The sequence below is a fragment of the Pinus tabuliformis genome, chromosome 6, assembly GCF_031772625.1.
Source record: "Pinus tabuliformis cultivar Carrire ecotype Pingquan chromosome 6, CPIR1, whole genome shotgun sequence".
NCBI classification, from domain to species: Eukaryota; Viridiplantae; Streptophyta; class Pinopsida; order Pinales; family Pinaceae; genus Pinus; species Pinus tabuliformis.
The window spans coordinates 1,799,925,100-1,799,946,575 of record NC_142292.1 but is presented as its reverse complement, the minus strand read 5'-3'; the positions used below and the strand labels follow the sequence as shown (position 1 = coordinate 1,799,946,575).

Genomic DNA, 21,476 nt, shown 5'->3' with positions numbered 1-21,476 from the left:
ACAAAAAGCTTGCCATGCCATTCAGCCAAAGTCAAGTCTTGACCTTTGTCAACCTTCTACTTCTACATTTGTACATAATTCATATCCAAATTGTTTACATGTCGCTTTATTTTAAGTAGCACAAATTTTGCATTTCTTTGATCTCGAAGTTAAATGTCCTAGATGTTGTTCAGTAGTCTAGGGACATCCGCTCGCTGAGGAAAGGAGGCAGTTGAAGAGCATTAATATGTGACAACATAGAGGTTTGTGACAACAAAATCATAATCCAGCCACATGAGAAGATCCACCAACCACAAAGAAAATTATTTTTGACGTAAATGGGTCATATAAACCCTCCTCCACCAAGTCGACCTGCAAACTTCAATTCGGCCTCAAAAGGAGCTTCAAACCACTATAAATAGGCAGCTACTCAACCTTATTTGCTCATCCATTCAAGCAAGTTCAATTTGCAACTTGAAGAGAAGAAAAAGATACGAAAAAGGCAAGAGAAAAAGGGGAAACTATAAAGCAAAGGAGGAGAAACCCTAGCGAAGGAAGAGGATCAATTTTCTTTTGTTTATGCTCCACACGTGCAAGTTTCTAAATTGTTGGAAGGAACCGAAGTTATAGGACTGTAGTAGGGTCGAAAATTCTTGATGCAAGGGGCCAAAATTTTGACTGATGCAATATTGATGCACTTTGACTTGAGTTGACTTTTGGAGTTTGTCTAATCATCTTGGGAGGCTGAGTTGGTGGATTGAAGGAGGTCTTTGTCTTAGTCAAAATGTCTTGGTTGTCTCATTTGATTTGATTCTAAAAGAAGAGAAGAGAATTTTTGCGTTTTCCCTTGAAGAGGGGCTTTTTCCCTAGCTGAGAGCTGACATCCTAGAACTTGATCTTCATGTTTATGTTTTGGTAGTTGCTTGATGATAAGTGTTGGAATTTCTAAGTCTATCCGTAGAAACCCTTCATGTTTCTGATTTATTCCTACCTACTTGTTCTATTAATTAACAATTTATTTACCATGTAAATATTGGAAATAAAAACAAGCACATGCTCAACACATTACAGATCATCAACTGAAGGAAACAGAAACAAGCACACAAGTGACACCGCTATTTTTGGACTAATGTCCCCGGAAAAGCCCAATGTGGGAAAATCGGTGCAGCAATCTGAGGGTTTGATTTATTAAGCAGTTTCATAATACAATCTGGGTGCCAAATCCGTCTCATCCAATAGAGAAAAATCTCAGCAGTAGTACCTCTCTACTCGGAAGCAGATATTCTAGCTAAAACCCCAGATAAACACTCCAGCAGCTCCATAGCTCCAATCTACCCCACGAAACCCCAGCGTCAACCTCTAGGGATTACGTCAGCCTCCCTCTGGCCCAGCGTCACTCTGGTTTGGCCTGCGTCAGCCTCGAGAGGCACTGCGTCAATCCTCTAGCCCTCTGCATCACCCACGCTAGCCCTCAGAGGCACTACGCAGCTCCTGGCTGCCTCTGTGTGATCCCTGGCTGCCTCTGCAAGAACCCTTGGTTGCTTCTGCGTCCCTCTCTCCAGCTACTACGTTGATCCTCTTGGTGTTCTTTGCCTCTCTGCTTTTGTATTCACTGCCCCTCAGTTGCAACTTTGATCACTCTCTCAACTTTCTCAGCAAACCCAGCCCCAAAAAGTCCAAATCTTGATCTCTTGGTGTGTTCTACAGTGACCCTCAAGCCTCCTCTTATACTTTTCTCGTTGACAAATCAACGGCCAAGATTAAGTCCCTAATCAATGGCTAAGATTAGATCTGGCTTGATCCATGACTTTTGGACGATTCTAACACAGTTTTATATTAATTCACATTAATATTTTATTTTCCCTAAGTTTAGACTTAGGGACTCCATTAAAAATATTAATTATTTTAATATCTCCCAAACTATTTAGAATCTGCCTAAACCCTTTCTGGGTATTGGAGATCTCATGTGCCTTAGCCTCTCCACCAATTTTCATGGCTAGATCACATTCGATGCTACCCAAATCAACAATAAGAAGCCAAAAAAGAACTAAAAGAAGATAACTAAATATCACAAGTAATTATCAAGATAAGAAAATCTTTTTGCCTTTATGATTTTCCAACATGGTATCAGAGCTAAGGTGAAGTAGAAGAAGAAAAAGGTAGCTTGAAGATCACTTAGTAAGGGTTCAAGAAAGGATTTAAGGAGAAAGAAGAAGTTTTGGACTCTTGAAATGTTGAATGAAGGAAGGAAGTCTTGAAAGACCGCAAATCTAGAAGGATGAAGAAAGTATAAGTGTCGAGAAAGCACTCTTTAGGCATCATTTCTCATCATTTCAAGGAATTTGAAAAGAAAAGATAAAATCAAAGATCCTGTGAAGAATATCTTGAAGGAAAAACTAAAGTATAACTTGGGAAGCAGTCACTTTCAAGAAAGGGTAAGTAAGGCTACTACAAGGTACGTATAACATAACATGTTCATTTGTGAAGTTTTTGTTTAAAGGTCTATATATAAATATGCATTAAGGTTTTGCTACACAAGTCTAGGGTTTGTAGTCTTATATTTAAAGATTTTTGAATATCTAGGATTATAAACCTTAGATGGATATTAAATTAGAGATTTCCATTCAAAAACCCTAACCCTACTCAATTTTGTTCCCTCGTAGAAACCTAGCCTTTGGTCTCTGTGGTTTGTAGGTAGTCTAGGGGAAAATAACAATCCCTAGTGAGGGTAGAATTGGATTTGTGATTCAAACTCTAGAGTTGAGGTTTCGAAAGGTAACATCATGAAACTTAGGGTTTGCATCTAGATACCCTAGGAATGAAACCCTATGTGTATATGCTTCTGTATAGTTGAAACCCTAACTTGTTTTAGTTGATTTTATATTAAAGTTTCGATGATTATTTCCAGGCTTTACGACAAAACCCTAGTAGAGTTTGATATAAGATTTTAGGGCATGGTAATGAAACCCTAGATGTAAAATGCTTTCGCTATGATTGAAATTCTAACTTGATTTAGTTGTTTTAGTTTTGATAATGGCATCTACAGTTTGTGGCAAAACCCTGGCAAAAGTTTGTTGTAAGTCTAAGGCATGAAAATGTAACCCTACTTTATTGCTTCTCTTTTGATTGTTATCCTATCTAAGTTTAGAATTTGATATTTAGAGTTCAAGTTCAAAGTTTTGATAACCCTAGATGCTCTCTCTTTGATAATATGATAATCCTAGTTTGACTTTTCATGTTGCTATATATTTGTGCTTGGTTGTACTTGTTGATGAAGATTTGCAAGTACATAGTCTTCAAGATATTGAAGATGCTTACCTACCTCATACTTAATGATGACTTGATGATGATGTTGAGCATGATGGAAAGAGGGAGTTGTAAGAATCTTGATAGCATTGAAGTGTACATTGTTGATTAATAGATGACCTTGTTGCCATGTGAGGATAGAAGGAATGATGTTCTAGAAGGTTGATGTTCTCCAATGATATGATGATAAAGACTGTGTAGCTGAGTTGTTGATGGATTTGTCCTCTAGTAGAGAAGAAGCTCGAATAAACAAAATGTATAACTCCCCAGTTAAGAGGAAGGACATATTGTGACAACTATAGTAAAGATCTTGAAAAAAGAATAAGATCGGAGTAAAGCTAAAGCATTGCACTTGGTTATGCTGATAGCTGGTTGTCATTGATGTCAACCCAAGCAACATTGGGAGCTACCTTGATATTTGTCAGCGAATTTGCCATGGAAATTCGTGGTTTTTCGTCGCCTAATCACTCTAGTTAGATTCTCCTCAAAAAGATCTTTCTGGTGGTATGTGGCACACCACGTAGTTCCTTACAGTTTGTAAGTTATTCACATTTAAAGACGAAGACTCTAATGAGTGGGCTAAAACCCCATGAGGTGGTATCTTGTCACATAATTATTGGTTAGAAATATTAAATATGGGTTATTTAGTATTATTATTGAAATAATGTTATATGTGATAGGGTATTAAAGTTTTTTTATTATAGGAAGTGTTCCTTAGTATTTTTAAATAGCAAAAGGCCTCATTTATTCTCCCTAAAGTCAGTGGCCCTCTTTACTTAATGCAAAAGGCATGTAATTTCTAATGTTCTTGTCTTCAATGTCTATTTTGTGAACCCTCTCCTAACTCTTCAATGGTCACTCTTCTAGATCTATAAAAAGTGCTCCATATACCTCATTTCTTATGCTTTTTCAACGATTAATTTGGAGAAGGCTCTCTAAAATATTTCTGCCCACCTTAAGGAGCTACCAACACAGTATCACAATGATTAGGGTTAGGTTCTTTTATGGTTTGTTAAAGGTATGTTTAGAGAAGGTTCAAGCTTTAAGGCCAACGAGGAAAGTAGAGCCTCCCTTGTGGAATTTGAAATGGTTTGAAAGGCTATCTAGGTTAGGTTCTTTTATGGTTTGTTAAAGGTATGTTTAGAGAAGGTTCAAGCTTTAAGGCCAACGAGGAAAGTAGAGCCTCCCTTGTGGAATTTTGAAATGGTTTGAAAGGCTATCTATACCAAGGATGCTACAGGAGGCCCAATTATTTTTCGAACCTGTGGAGATTGGGTGTTTTTGATATGAATTAGGAGTGTGAGTTAAGAGAAGTAGTTAGGGGCTCCTGCTTAGTCACATAGCATATCTTGTGATTTCTTTGTGAGTGGATTTCAAAACCTTAACTCAGAATTGGATCTATGGTATATAAATTCATTCTCTCTGCGATCCCTTCAAATTTTCAGGCCTAATCAATGTATGTCTCAATATTTATATTATTGTTGATTTGATCTTAAGGCTTAATCTAGTAAAATATTGAAATAATTTTTGACGTTGGTTAGGTCAGTTAAGGCACAATGATATGTCTGGTTAGGGCACAATGTAAGGTTTTTTGTTTTAAGTCTATTAGGTCCGGTTTTAAGTCATTTCAAGACTGTAAAAGTTATGTCTTAGGTCTGGTAGATCACCATCTTAAGGACAGTGTATGGTATTGTTCTAGTTCGAAGTTTTAGATTTGTTAGGTCTATCTAGGGTCTATATTAGGACCAATTTGCACAGGGCATCAAGGCAGTGAGGTTTGGATAAGTCCTGAGCATTCTCAAAGATTTTAGTGACATCAAGAAAGGACCAGGTAAGAATGGTTGTGCTCCTTTTATTGTTGCATTGAAATTTTTTGTATGTCCCTTGTTGTAGGCAGAAGATCTCAGGTATGTTTTATGGTTGTTATTGCAACATCATTATAGCCAACTTTTGCAGGGAAAGGTAAGTGATTTTTCAGGTTAAAGGGTTATTTGCATATATTTTCTTTTGGGTATTGGGATTTGCCTTGGGTATATCTCAAATAGCAAGTACAGACTTTCTCCAAGCATCCTCCAGCAGTGTGAGCACCTACAACAGTGCAGGACAAAATGGCGATCTCAAAGAGCAGCATGAAAGAGAGTTTCTTATAGTGAGGGTAGTACAAAAACACAAGGCACAAGCCATGGACCATTCCTCTAGTGACAAACTGGAGGAAGGTGGACACTAGCAGAGAAAAGCGAGTTGATGCCACACTTTATAGACAGTTGATTGGGTCGTTGATGTATCTTGTGAAGATATGACCTAATATTTGCTATGCAGTGAACCAGTTGAGCCAGTTCATGGTTGAACCTACTAAAGTGCACTAGGTTGCTGCCAAACATGTCCTTAAATACCTCAAAGGCATAGTAGATTACGGGTTGTTGTACAAACATGTTGATGGAGTGAAGTTGGAAGGCTTCACAGATGCAAATTGGGTAGGAGGTTCCACAGACAGAAAGAGTACCTTAGGTTGCACCTTCGATGTTGGGTCAGCAATTATTTCTTGCCTCAACAAGAAGCGGAGATCAATGGCACTGAGCTTAGTCGAGGTTGAAAACATGTCTACCAATCTGGCAACTTGTGAGGCCATCTGGTTGAGGAAGCTACTTGTTGGGCTTTTCAGTTAGAGGTTGGAGCCTATAAACGTATACTATGACAATCAAAGTTGCATTAAGCTCTCTAATAATCTAGCGTTCCATGACCACTCCAAGCACAACAAGATTTGGTACCACCATATCAAAGATTGTGTTCAGAGGGGCGAGAACAGACTTCAGTACATTCCTACAACAGAGCAGACAATAGACATATTGAACAAAGCTTTGCCTAGAGGGAGCTTTGTCTATTTCAGGGACAAACTAGATGTAGTTTGGAACACCTTCCTCTCTAAGAGGGAGTGTTAAGTGGAGTTAGAGGAGGAAGGGTTCTGCTAATTTAGAAAGTGCACTAAATTTGGCAGAGGGACCCACAAGTGGGGCCAAGGTGCATATTTATTTTCTCATCATTTTTTACTAAGGAAATTTTTAATTTTCCTACATTCAAAAAGTGAAATGATCTTAGCCATCCATTGAGATCTAATCTTCGACATTCGTGGAATTGGTGGGGTCGACTTCAAGGAGGGAAAAGAGCACAGACTTGGCTCATTATGCACTAGACAACTTTGGTGTTCTGCTCAGCAAAGAGAATGGTGTTCATTCAACACCTAGGTTTCCAAATCAGCAGATTAGGGCAGAAAGAGAGGTCGAACAACTTCAGATCACTTCCAGCCAGTGCATACTTCAGCTAGAGGCCGCATTTAGTTGCGGTAAGGGGTTTTACAAGCTTGTAAGAGTTTGAACAGTGCGCACGCAGGGAGGCTTAGTTGTAGAGAAGTGTGCAGACCACTTGTGTTGAGGATTAGCTAAGTAAAGGGAAGTTTTCCCTCACATTTGTAAACATTTATTTGAAGACTTTGCTAAGCATAATAAGAACACCAAGATCGCAAGTTTTCCACCAGTTGGGGTTTCCTAGGTAAAATTTGTTGTATACTATTTTATCATGTGTTTGTCTTCAATTACTCCTTATTTTCCATTGCATGCTAGTTAGAAAACTCAAGTAAATTTGTGAAGAGAAATTTCATGCTACAACACCTCGAAATCTGTGCCTCTGCCTCAAAATTCATGCCTATTGTAGTTGTTGTTCCCTCCTCAATTTTCGTGTCTATTGAAAGTTCTCCTTGGGATTCGAGCTCCTCTTCTCTAGCCACAATTTATCTCCTCCTTCATGAAGTTTCTCTTCTCCTCATGCTCTCTCTCAAGTGTGAAGTGAAGAATGAGCCTCCCTTTTCCTCTTTTGTCTCCTTGGAAAAGATTGAATCCCTAAACCTACACCATCCAATGGTTGAGATTTCATCCTCAAATCTCAAGATGTGTGGTCGAGATCAATTCTCCCAAATGCCCCCCTCATACATTAGCCCCGTCACTTAAAAGTTTCCTAGTACCTTTTTCAACTTGAGTACCTTTTCTAATTTTTCTCAGAAAGTGATTTTTCACCTCACTTTAATATTAGAAAAGCACACTGAGTACTTTACACATAAAGTCACTTTATAAAGTACAATTGACTTTAATATTAGAAAAAATACATAGTACAATACTTCTAAGTACCTTTTCCACCCATGACATTAATATAACTCATAAATGTCATCAAGACAAAAGGCATTAATGTGCTCACTAGGCTAAAAGGGATACACTCCTAGTAACACCTCTCCTTGGTACTATTTTCAACATAATGTGTGCTTCAACCCATGAAGGGCCTTGTTCAACCTACTCATCACTATCTCACCCGTGCACCTCAAAACCCCTTCAATGATTAAACCACACCTCCTCTTCAATGACACCATTCAGAAAAATAAACTTTAAATCCATCTGGTATAAAGGCCAGCCAAAAACTAGTGCAATTGTTAAATTTAGATAACAATGGTATGTTCTATGCTTAGCACAATTACTTCAATGTTCCTTTAGCAGTGAAATGACAATTTCAATTTAGTTTTCCAATAGCAATCACATTAACCATTAATCACATTGACAATAATAGTAGATAAAACATGAAACAAAATGTAGAAGAAAAGCCAAGACAAGAGGACACTAGATTTAGCAGATGCCAAGGAAAAACCCCAATGTGGGGAAAACCCTTTGATCAAATCTTCTTATTATTATATCAAATGTTCAATAGAGAGAGAGAGTACAAAAAGTCAAAATTCACTTGCCAATAGAAGATCAAAACAACCCTATCAAAATTCTGCAATACTATCCCAGCCAACAGCAGTGAAATCATCCCTAACCAAAAAGTCAAATATGGTCAACACATGAGTCAAATCAGCCCTAACCAGAAAGTCAAAGATGGTCAACGCATCAGTCAAATCAACGCTAACCAGAAAGTCAAAGATGGTCAACACGACAGTCAAACTTCTCTTTTGAAGCTCAGTCAAAGGTAGTCAAACTCGACCTCCAACAACGGTCAAAGTCATCCCAAAACAATGATAAAATTTGCAGTCAAACTTGGTCAACATGCGGTGAATGCAAGTCAAAGTCCTCCTTTTGCCTTATTTCTTATGCCCAGAAATACGACCTGCAGAGACAAAAATCCACCCTGAAAATTGAAGTCAAAGGATGCCCATAAAGTCAAAGTAAACGCTGGTCAAATTGCAAAATTTTCTGAGATTTTCGGCCCTACAATTATGTGTTGTAATTCGACCTCCTTGTGCCACACGTGGGGGAGAGAGAATGCCCAATGTTGTGCGAACCAATGAGAGAAGGAGAAAGAATGTGTGACTGATGATGATGCCAAATGAAGTGAGACTCTGAGAGGTCACTTGTATTTATAAGAGTAGTTGAAGGTGAAGAGTCATGTCCATTGGGCTTCATGAGCCTACATGATGATGTGGCCGACTTGAACAATTTGCACATGTGTGGGCATAAATTCAAAATCACACTTCTGCTTGTCCAAATGAGATGATCATTATATCAATTTGGTCCTCTCAAAAAGAGGAATTTAATGCAATCATCATCTCCATCAAATGAGCCATCCCAAGGTGAAATTTGGCCCTAGTTGCCAATTTTAACTCTCTCTTAACTAGGGAGAATTCGACCTGCCAATCATCAATCACCATGCCATCCTGTCGTCATGTACCATCTTTGTGTCTCATCTCATCTCTACTCTACTGAACACTGATATGAATAATGAAGAAGAATTGATCGAGAGTGAGTCACAAGACCTTACCACTCTCCATTGACAAATGTCAGTCATGATCCTAGATTAAGTTGTTGAGCACCATGCATCCTAGACATAGGGAGTACGGCAGTACACAATGGATCCATCGATAGTGCTATGGTCCCTATCCACGTTTCCCAACTCGTTGGCCAAATGAGACGTACTTCCCATGAGTCTCGGACTACATGGGTAGGATGCATGCTAGGGCATCAGCAAGAGAAGGTGAACCACTCATCCTACTCATATGCCATAGGAGAAGGTGAACCACTCATCCTATGCATATGCATATGCCAATCATAGGAGAAGGTGAACCACTCACCCTACACAGTCAACCATCATGAAGTATCACAGGGGAAGATGAACCATTCACCATATGGTCATTCATAGCTCTAAGAAGTACCCCAAGCCCTCAGGAGCTCCCAGAGCTTAATGTTTAACTCAAACAGGGCCCTCATAGGAGGGTCTTTCCCCGACTCCAAGTCTCCCTCGGAAGGCTAAGAATTTGACCTTCACTAAGGGCTTCATGAGGATATTTGCGACCTACTCATCAGTCTTGATGTGTTGGAGCCTTATTGCTCCCTATTGTAACATATCCCGGATAAAGTGGTACCTGATATCAATGTGCTTGGAGCAGTGGTGGAACATGAAATTCTCTGAAAGACGAATCCCACTTTGGTTGTTGCAGAAGATCACGGTTGTATCTAGCACGTGCTCATATAGCTCACTAAAGAGCTTCCTCAACCAAATAGCTTCACAACAAGCCATACTAGTTGCAATGTATAAGACCTCGGTGGTGATCAGAGCAACCAATTTTTGCTTCCTATTCATCCAAGAAATTGAAGCAGACCCCAATGAGAAGCAAAATCCAGACGTGCTCTTATGATCCACCACACTGCCAGCCCAATCAGCATCAGTATATCCGTGTAGCCTCAACTTCCCAACAGTGTATTTCAATCCATAGTTGATTGTGCCACAAAGATATCTCAAGATATTCTTAGCAACAATCCAATGTATGTGATGAGGGTCGACCATAAATTGACTCAACATATTCACAGTGAAGCATATGTCGGGACGAGAGTTGACCAAGAACATCAAGCCCCCCACAAGTTGTCTATATTCAGAAGGGTTTGTCAATTCGAGCCTAGCAGCACTTCCACATAGCTTCTTGAAGTTGAAAACCATCGAAGTAGACACAGACTTGCAATCCACCATCCCACATCTCTCGAGCAACTTCACAATGTATTTTCCTTGAGAAAGGAAAATCTCACCTGCCTTTTGCCAGACCTTCAAGCCCAGGAAGTAGTGGATTAGACCTAGAACCTTCATCTCGAACTTGGAAGCCAACTCCCTCTTACATTGATAAATGAGAGGGTCTGCACCTGTCAGAAATAGATCATCCACATAAAGGACCAAAATGAGAGGCATGTCCTTTTCAACCTTGATCAGCATCGCTCCTCGTAAATCCCAGCTTCATAAGATAGCTATCAATCCTCTGATACCAAGCCTTAGGGGCTTGCTTCAACCCATAGAGGGCTTTCTTCAACCCACATATGTGTGTCCTTTAATCTTGTACTTTGAACCCCTGAGGTTGTTCCAAACATACTTCCTCCTTAAGCGAGCCATGCAAGAAAGCAGTTTTAACGTCCATTTGATGTAGGTTCCACCCTTGAGAGTTAGCAAGAGCAATAATCGATCAAATAGTAGTATATCTGGCAACTGGTACAAATATCTCGTCAGACTCCACTCCTTCCTTTTGAGAGAAGCAGTGAGCAACGAACCTGGCCTTATATTTTTCAGCACTCCAAGTATGATTTTCAAATTAGTCTTCTTTTCAACCTAATTTGAGAGGGCCTCCTTGTACCTAGTGAAGTGCCTTAAGGCTCCACTATCAATCAACCAATGATCCAAAGTATCCGGAAGAGAAGCAGTAGATAGAGTGGAAATAAGATCAAATTATTTTTGTTTTCCTACAACATTACTTTCCTCATACTTGGAAATTCTCGTCCTTTTGGGAGGTCGGCCATTTCCATCTCGAGCAGCGGGAGCATTCCTCTTTCCTTTATTGTTGAACATGTTGTTCCTTTGATTGGCATTGCCTTTGTGGTTGTTGTTGTCATCATCACTTGGAGTATCCTTCTTGTGAGGACACTCTCTAGCATAATGGCCAAACCTGTTGCAATTGTAGCACCTTCCTTCTTCCTTCTTTGAATCCTTGCTTGAATCCTTGACCCTATTTTCTTGGGCTAGCATTATTCTTCCTCTTTACATGAACGGAAAAGGCAATGGGAACATTTCCATTTGAGGGCTTGTCTCTCTCCATCATCCTTGTCTCTTCTTGAGTGCATCGGGCCAATAATTCTTCGAAACTCAGAATCCTATCATTATTAAGAATGGTTGTGTTAAACACATCCCATGATCTTGGAAGACCTCCAAGTGCAATGAGGGTGAGCTCCTTGTCAACAATAAATTCTCCAATAGATAGAAGGTCATTCTTGATTTGTGTGATATTCATGAAGTAGGATTGGATACACTCCCCTTTTATCCATCTTGATGTCCTTCAACTTGTTCTTGAGAAAGAGGATTTGATTTGCATTGTTGATTGTTCACTTTGAACATCCCAACCAACTTATCCTACACCTTCTTAGATGTTCCCAAATCAAAAATATAGGCAACCAAATGCTTTTGAATGGAGTCTATAATAATTCTTTTAGCTTTGACCTCACCTTTCTAGTATTTTGTCTTTGCAGCAGCAAGTGCATTTGAAGGAGACTCCACCACTCTTCCCTTCACATAGTCCATGGCATCATGTTCTTCCAAAGTCATCTTCCATGAATGATAGTCAAATTTGTCCTTGAGCTTATCCTCAAATTAAAAGTAAGATGAAGTAGCCATTGAAACTAGACCAATAGTCTCGAGTCTTCACCAATAGATCTTTCTTAGTGATTAGTTTTCTCTCTCTTGCTTAGGCTTTGTCTTCACCTGAGCTCTGATGCCATGTTAAATTTAGATAACAATGGTATGTTCTATGCTTAACACAATTACTTCAATGTTCCTTTAGCAGCCCAATGACAATTTCAATTTAATTTTCCAATAGCAATAACATTAACCATTAATCACATTGACGGTAACAGTAGATAGAACATGGAACAAAAAGCAAAAGACAAGCCAAGACAAGAGGACACCAGATTTGGCAGATGCCAGGGAAAAACCCCAATGTGGGGCAAACCCTTTTATAAATCTTCTTATTATTATATCAAATGTTCAGCAAAGAGAGAGTACAAAAAGTCAAAATTGACTTGCCAATAGAAGATCAAAACAGCACTATTAAAGTTATGCAATATTGTCCCAGTCAACAGCAGTCAAATCAGCCCTAACCAAAAAGTCAAAGATGGTCAAAACAGCAGTCAAACTTCCCCTTTGAAGCTCGATCAAAGGTAGTCAAAATCGGCCTCCAACAACGGTCAAAGTCAATCCAAAACAGTCATAAAATCTGCAATCAAACTTGGTCAACCTGCGGTCAAACAGGCCTGCGGTCAATGCAGGCCAAAGTCCTCATTTTGCCTCGATTCTTATGCCCAAAAATGTGGCCTGCTGAGACTAAAATCCACCTTGAATATCAGAGTCAAAGGATGCCCATAAAGACAAAGTCAACATTGGTCAACGCTGGTCAAACTGCAGAAATTTTTGAGATTTTCGGCCCTGCAATTTTGTCCTATAATTCGACCTCCTTGTGCCACATGTGAGAGAGAGAGAGAATGCCCAATGTTGTACGAACCAATGAGAGAAGGAGAGAGAATGTGTGAGTGATGATGATGCCAAATGAGGTGAGAGGTCACTTGTATTTATACAAGTCGTTGAGGGTGAAGAGTCATGTCCATTGGGCTTCATGAGCCTACATGATGATGTGGCTGACTTGAACAATTTGCACATGTGTGGGCATAAATTCAAAATCACACTTCTACTTGTCCAAATGAGATGATCTTTATATCAATTTTGGTCCTCTCGAAAAGAGGAATTTAATGCAATCATCATCTCCATCAAATGAGTTGTCCCAAGGTGGAATTTGCCCTAGTTGCCAATTTTAACAGCGATAGACATGATAACTTGAACAAAAGAGTAACTACCAACTTGAGCAAGTCTCACAATAGTCAACTTCCACTCTCTAGGAGAATCCTCTCGCCACAAATTTGGACTTCTACTTATCTATGCTTCTCAAAAAGTGGGTGATTTATCTTGAACAGCCACTTGGAATTTATCACAAATTTCCCCACTAGTCTTGGTGATCTTCCAAACATCATTCTTCATGATTGAGTTATACACCATCATGGCATCCTGCCACACTCAATCTGCATTTGCCTCCCCAAAAGCTAGAAAGCTTTGAATCAATGATAGAAGATATCAATGCAACATATGTAAAAAAATTCTTAGGGGGGTGTCTTACTCAAAAAGAAGATTTGATGTTCCAACTTGGCCTTCTGCCTCTTGCAAAGTATGGGTAAACCATATTGGCTTCCTAGCTGAACTAGATGGTAAAGATGCCTCAGTTTGTTCACTAAAACTTTGCTGATCTAAGCCTAATTTCTCTTTTTCTTTCTAATCAATGTTTGGAGAGCAATCTTTTCTCTCTCCTCCATCTTCATGTACATCTACAGCATCTAGGCCTTTTGTACATGATGGCATTGCATTGGTTGATGAAATGGTTGCAATTGTATTTACCATAACAGTTTTGGATCACCAACACATGCATAATGACGAAATTAGCCTAAGAAAGCACATAAACACAAGGGGAAATGTCCACACATTAGGACATCCCATGTCCAAAGTGTTGACTACGATACATGATTGATGTGTTTTATATTCGTAAGCATTGATGTGAGACACTGTTATGAAGTGTGTGCTCTTACATAATAGCTTTGCCCCAGACATACTCCTTTGTTTCGCACTTGAAAACTCATATGAGATGTTGGATTTGGTCAAATCATCAAAGTATATTGCATTGTTATGTTATGGTCTGTTTTTGGGAATACCACTACTACTATAAGTATGTGATATACAGTGCATTGGATTTGATCTCGGGAGAGCACTACGTGTATATATTCATCCTTACATTTGGTTGCTTGGCATTTGAATTAGGCCTTTTGTCTATGTTTATCAGTTTGGTCTTCTCATTCCACAACTATTAACCTACGTCTTGGTTGGTTCTTTGTTAGTCATGGTGGCACTTGCATGTGCTTTATGGTGTACTAACCTAGCAACTAATGACCCTAGCAAATATTGTTTTGACTAGGAATGATTGCAAACTATTCAAAAGTTGTTCCTAAAGTTCTCTCACCCTTAGGATGTTTTTTCATTCCAAGTTAATACTCTCCTTTGTTAAAAAATTTCTTAACTTAAGATGACTGTTGTCCCAGACCTTGAATTACTTCTCAAGATGACTTTTGTTTCAGATCTTGAATTACTTCAATAACAAAATTAAAATTCTGAACTTGAAGCAGTCACATATATAGCTGGAAAATATAAACAACAGAAACAAACTAACTATTAAAATACACATATAATTCTGTTCTTTAAATCAGCTTAGTTTAAATGATCAAAATTCATAAGGACACCTCAAAACCGAGGTTTTCAACCTTATGAACACTCAGATTTGTGCTAGGTCTGCTCGTTGTTCACTTAGATCTGTCAGATCTGTCTGCTTATCACTCAGATTTGCTAGATCAGACTACTGGATATGAATGTGAGTACTTTAAATTCTTTTTCAGCCTTTCGATCTGAATATCAACATGCATAAGTAACTGAAATAAATTGTAAAATACTCAAACACATCAGTACACAAGATTTACCCTGGGAAACCCAATAAGGGAAAAAACCCCAGCAAAGACCTTACCTTATTGCTCTTGAACAAATTTGCAGGTACAAAACCCTTCTTGAGGGTGCTACAATACAGTGCGCTGGGAGAGAAGACAACTGGAGACAAATGAAGCCTTAACTGACTTGAAACTTCTTGCATGCAGGTGCAAATGACTTAGATCAACTCGCCTTGAGCCAAAGATGTCAAATCTGAAGCAACCCGGACTAGATCTGAGCTTGTATGAAGTAGATCTGAAGATTACTTGAGCGTACTGTACTTGAGCGCACTGCAGAAATTTGACAACATTAGTCATGTCACTTTAGCAATGTAGATGTCTGCCTTAAAGTCTGAATCTGACTGAGTGTTCCATGGATCTAGTAACGCCCTCCTCTTAGCTTCCAGATCCAACTGGAATCACCTTGATTGGACCTTTGTAGGTCAAGTTATGCTCACCTTTGTAACTTGCCCCAGAAAACCTGTGTGCCAATGAAAAACTGCAAAAAAAGAACTTGTGTAGCGAATTGCTTTCTCTTGGTCCTTTTATCATTTCTCTTGGCTAGAATGGAGCGCCCAGATCTAATCTTGGATTGACATTGGATAAGCTTCATGATCCTTCTAGAAGACTCCATGGAAGAGGGGTTAACAACTTAAGTTGTTCTCCCTAGACACAAGTGCCCCCCCCTCCCCTTCAAATTTTACATTGACATCTTTAATATAATAATGTATAAACTTAGGCAAACTTAGGCTTTTAGCCTTTTCATCATAACATTACATTATAACATCTAAACTAGTCACTAGGACTAGGAGTTTACATGACTCAAGGCTTTTACATAGACATTTTATCACTCTCTCAACCAGCATGGTCCATTCACCTGCAATTACATTTAAGTACTTATGTTCAAGTTAACAATAAGAAAAAGGTATTTTCAATGTGATCATTAAGTACTACAACTTGGACACTTGTTGGAGTAAAGCCTAGTAGGGGCCAGATCCTAGGTAGTCACATCACAACAAGCCAAGGAGTCCATCACACATGCCAGTACTAGCTCAAAGGACTTCTTCATTCGTCCTGACTCTTGCTAGACTGAGTCTTGACTGTTGCTCAAAGAGCTCACAAGACATTGCCTTGGATTTTGCACATGGCTCACCAGGCATCCACTAGCAGCTCCTTCATCCTAGCTCTTGTCAAAGCGCACAAGGCTTTTCTGCCTTCGACTTGACTTTTGCAGTGACTCACAGGATTTATTGATTCTCCAAATCTTCCCTGGCTAGCCTCAGGGTGGCCATTTAAGGCCTCTCATTGGAGAATGACTTCCGATGCTACTATTTTCAACATCCTTCATTTTGTGTGTCATGAATAATCCCAAGTGGAGAACTATTGTGGTGAGTCTGGTGACCATTCATATTCCCATAATTCGTCCTGACTGGATTGTTACAATCTATGCAAATATTTTCCAAACATGACATTAATTTATTAAGCATCAGGTGTTAGCATTAACCAGTTCAATGAGCTGTAACATTGATCTAATGTCTAGTGTCATGGCATGTTGCCATTGAACTTCCCCATGGCCCACACTAGGTGTCATTTCCTACTTTTACGGGAATTAAGACCAGTTGAAGAAGTTTTTATTTAGTCTATTACTAGCTTCGGATTGTATACTGTAAAAACTATGCGACAGCAATCTTTTCTCCCTCCTCCACCTTCATAGGAGGGTCTTAAGACTAAGTCCATGCATCATCGTCAAGTTTAACAAGTTTGCTTACCACTTATGTTGTTATGGATTATAGATCAAGTAAACCTTGAAAGTGTCACTATAAGCAACAAAAATACACTTGATAGTTGAGGGTTTAATTTTAGTCCTCTTCTTGTCAAACACGTGAACATAAACAAGACAACCAAATGTTGACGTGTGTAGCTTGGGAGGTATTCCACAAGCCAGATCTGGGGTTTATGTGAAGGTTGGTCACAAAAGAGGTTTGTGGGCAAAAGACCCAAGTGAAGGGATTTTAGACCCAGGTGGGGTTTAATTTTAAAATTCTAAAAGGAAATTAAAAACAAAAATTAAATCCTAAGTCTAAGTGGATAAATCCTCTAAGATCTAGAGGGTTCTAAAGAAGGCTTAGGAAATCAATTTAAGGAAGGCCTTAGAACAAGGCTAGATAATCAAGTGAAGAGACCATTTGATCAAGAAAGGAGGTCGAAAATGCAGTTCTACAACTGCCCTAGTTTGAGGGCCGAGAGGACTGCTAAAGGAGGCCTATCCTAGTGCAAGACGTCTCAAGGAAAGAACTCATGAAGCCGCAGAGGAGGAGGGGATGATCCTTAGCAAGTTTGTGGAGTTCTTGAAGGTTTTTGGTAGCCATAGAAGATAAAGGTTTATCACTGGTTGAGGAGAGGCTGCAGGCCTAAATAAGGCAGGGAGGAGAGACCATAAGGCCTAGACTTTGCAACAGGAGAGAGCCACAGCCCTAGTGTCTTTGCTGCCTGTGTGAGAGGGCCACAGAGAAGGTCAGATCTGGCCTAAGAGGAGGTCTGCATGCCTCAAGTTGCCTGCTGGTTGAGGGAAGAAGGTCACAGCCCTGTTAGGACTTCAATACGAGATGGTAGAGAGGCCGAGACCTCTGTGTCATGGACAGACCTGTAAGAGAAGGGGCCGCATATCCTGGGATTGCAGAAATGAGGCCTAAAAGCCAAGGAAGATGCGGCCAGATGTTACCTCCTCAGCATGAAAAGAAAAGAGGCCTGTGTGGCCTAAAAACCAGTCTTGTCTTGAAGGTCGCAGAAGTGTTTAGAGGTGGAAGGTTTTGGGTCCTTGTGACATGGCTGGTAAAGTTGATGGATAGCCAAAGCAGTGAGAAAAGTCTTGCAGAGATGGAGGGCTGTCCAAATTATTTGGACAGAGCATTGATGCCCTAGTTAGGGTTGTTTCCAGCGCATAGAATCAGCCTAAAAGATCTGCTCCTGAGACCTGGTTTAGTGGTCTATACTTATGCAAAAGAGAGAGCCGAGACCCTACAAGTGGAGACATAAATCTTTGTGGTAGACTTGGTAACCTTAGGGTATTTGCACAGGTGCACCGTCAGCAGAAGATGACAGATTGGTGGGTTGATCATGCAAGGAAATGTATGCATCGGATTCCGGAAGCCTGTTCATAGTGTATGGACAGCAGATGGAAAAGGGCCCTAGATGAGGGCAGATCTATGTGCCCAAGTTCTCTGGTTTGGAGTTGAATAAAAAGAGATAACAGCGCTAATTGCAGAGATCCAATGGAGGACTGGAAGAAGCCCTAGAAGAAGGCAGATCCATGAGTATGTTTCAAGGAATGGAGCAGCAGTATGTGGGAGCCCAAGTACAGTGATGAGGAGGCAGCAAAATCACTGTTAGAGGGCAGATCTACAAACCCTAGGTGAGGGTAGTCCTGTGGGTCAAAGATCAGTCAAGCATTGACTGAAGAATGGGCATATCTGGAGATGGAGTTGCAGTGCAGAATTAGTGTCCAGATGAGACAGTTGAATGGCAGCTAAAGAGCAGATTGGAGGACTGCAGAAGTTGTCACATTGGTGCCCTAAGTGCAGTGCTTGAGATGGACATCAAGCCTGCTAGCAGTGGCAGAGAAGTTGAGCTCAAGGTCTGATCAGCCAAGAGAACCAGATTGACATTCCTAAGTTGACTGTTGAAGAAGGATGTTTGACAGTCATAGTGGCCAGCCTCCATGCCCAAAGTTTGTCTTCATTGGAGCAGCGCAGGAAAGCAATAGAGGGAAGAAGACCCAAAGGAGCTGGGGAGCAGCAGTGGGCAGTCTAGAATTATTCACAAACAGAGTTGTGAACAACTCAACAGTCCCTAAGTGTTGAGACATTGAAGGACTAATGTTCAGCTAGAGGGCAGATTGATAAGCCGTGTTCAATGACCTAAAGGAGCAGGACCATTGATAGAGGCAGAGTTGCAGATTGGGAGCAGATGTACCAGCAGATGTGTTCAGGACACATGGACTGAAAGGGCTGCAGGGTGCCACATCAGCAAGTAGGTCAAGGATGTCTTGTTCAGGGTAGATTAGTGGTCAACATGACAGACACCAAGCCCTAGTTGTATGTACTTGTATCAGTGATTGTATGAGGGCCATGATCCCTGGCACAGAAGCACTAGACAATTGTATAAAAGTTTGTTAATATAACGAAGAAGGGTTGAAAATTTTAAAAATTGTCGTGTGTGCTAGTTCATTCACTAATGTGTAATTTTCCACTGTGCAAAGTAGGATGGTTGAGGCACTTGAGTAGGTTTGTGTCAGATTTTAAGACCTAACCCAGATTCTCATGTGCCATGGAAATTCAACACCAAATACATGAAAGTGTGATACCTAGGGCTTCTCACCATTGAAGACTGCTTTTGGCGTCTTGTCCTTTAATATCCTATTAGAATATCTATTCAAAATGTAGAGAGTTCTGTTACATGCTTTGCTCATAGACACATGGACAAATCCAAACAGTGATGTGGTTTCTTGCACATTCTTTCCTTTTCTTTGGTTATAATGATCTTGTTGGCACTTCATGGATGCATATTCACATTGATCATGTCAATAAATGGTGTTGGTTATATTTCTTTCTTTATGTGTTGATGATCATGTATGTCTACAGCATCTACGCCTTTTGTACATGATGGCATTGCATTGGTTGATGAAATGGTTGCCGTTGTATTTACCATAACAGTTTTGGATCACCAACACATGCATAATGACGAAATTAGCCTAAGAAAGCACATAAACACAAGGGGAAATGTCAACAAATTAGGACATGCCATGTCCGAAGTGCTGACTACAATACACGATTAATGCGTTTTATATTCGTAAGCATTGATGTGAGACATTGTTATGAAGTGTGTGCTCTTACATAATAGCTTTGCCCCAGACATACTCCTTTGTTTCGCACTTGAAAACTCATATGAGATGTTGGATTTGGTCAAATCCTCAAAGTATATTGCATTGTTATGTTATGGTTTGCTTTTAGGGGGAAACACTACTAGTGCAAGTATGTGGCATAGAGTGCATTGGATTTGATCTGGGAAGAGCACTACGTGTGTACAATGTATATTAGTCCTCGCATTTGGTTGCTTCGCATTTGAATTAGGCCTTTGTTTATGTTTATCAGTTTGGTCCTCTCATTCCATCACTATTAACCTAGGTCTTGGTTGGTTCTTTGTTAGTCATGGTGTCACTTGTGGTGACCATTCATATTCCCATAATTTGACCTGAGTCGACTGTTACAATTTATGCAAATATTTTCCAAACATGAAATTAAGTTATTAAGCATCGGATGCTAGCAGCAACCAGTACGATGAGCTATAAAATTGATCTAATTATGTCTAGTGTCATGGCATGTTGCCATTGAACAATTTGAACCTCTCCACAGCCCATACTAGGTGTCATTTCCTACTTTTGCAGAAATTAAGACCAGTTGAAGTTTTTCTTTAGTCTATTACTAGCTTCGGATTGAATACTGCAAAAACTATGCAACAGAATTTCCTTTAAAATGCAGCTGATATTCCATTACGAAACAATACAAAAGTACATCAAAAAATATCCATCATGGAGCCAAAGCATGACCATTCAGGTTCCCAATCCCTACATTTGCAGGGAGAGCTAGTATGTCAACTTTGGCTCCAATTTCAAGAGAATCCTTAAAATGCCAATCTTGGCTGCGAACTGTATAGCTAACTCTGATCTAAAGTTTCGACATCTCGCAAATGGATGTAAGGGTATGTTTTTATAGCTAATTAGCCTTCCAGACGATTCTTACGAACGCCCAACAAGGTAATTTATGGTATATATACATACATTGTGAAATTTAATTGCAGAACCTACTAAAAATAATGCGTTACAGAAAAAAAATGAGCTGCATTCTGCACACATATTTACTGTAGTCATTATTATGCTATCAAATAAGGACCACTTCTCACAGTCTGTAATATGCAAATTTCAACTAATAACCATGAAATGATTCGCCTGGCGCGCTATTTCAGAACTTTGTTTAAAGACAAACTAGGAATTCAGGGAAGCAGCCGTTGCAGAGCAACTAAAACCCTGAATTCAGATTAACGGTAATTATAGCAAATTTTAAGGAATCAAGAAATCGAGTTTCTTACCATTGAAGTTCTGGGTTGCAGACGTTACTGCAGGCTGAAACGACCAATTCGGATCAAAAGCTGGTTTGTTTGAAACCTCCGAGCCCATTCTATCGGCTCTGTGATTTTGCAGTTAGTCCACGAATCATCTAGTCGAAATAAAAAGGGGAAATTATATGTAGAGAAGTGCTTTGTGGGTCTCAATAATATTCGGAATACATTTATTTGGCACGTATTGTGGTGGGTTTTTCTAGTAATATTTAAATTTTATTTATGGTAATCCGAACACTATGTGCAATTACAATTACTAACTATAATAGTTCATAATAATAACGCATTTGTTATTACTATTTATTGCATTCCATGATACCACTTGGTGTAGTTAAAAACCTATAATAGTTGATAAAACGACTTATTACTTAGTCCCTTTGCCTTAGT

General features: G+C 39.6%; 1 protein-coding gene across 2 annotated transcripts in view; it reads right to left on the bottom strand.

Moving 5' to 3' along the window:
- LOC149266226 (zinc finger CCCH domain-containing protein 8-like) overlaps positions 1-21,241 on the bottom strand; it is a 149,290-nt gene extending 128,049 nt beyond the window's left edge. Inside the window, exon 1 of one of the 2 annotated variants that reach the window (XM_089430174.1) lies at positions 21,060-21,241. In XM_089430174.1, coding sequence (XP_089286300.1) covers positions 21,060-21,147 — 88 coding nt within the window. In that variant the 5' untranslated portion in view covers positions 21,148-21,241. The remainder of the gene's footprint in view (positions 1-21,059) is intronic. The other variant, XM_089430171.1, reaches the window with a different exon arrangement.
- Between the last annotated feature and the right edge of the window lie 235 nt (positions 21,242-21,476).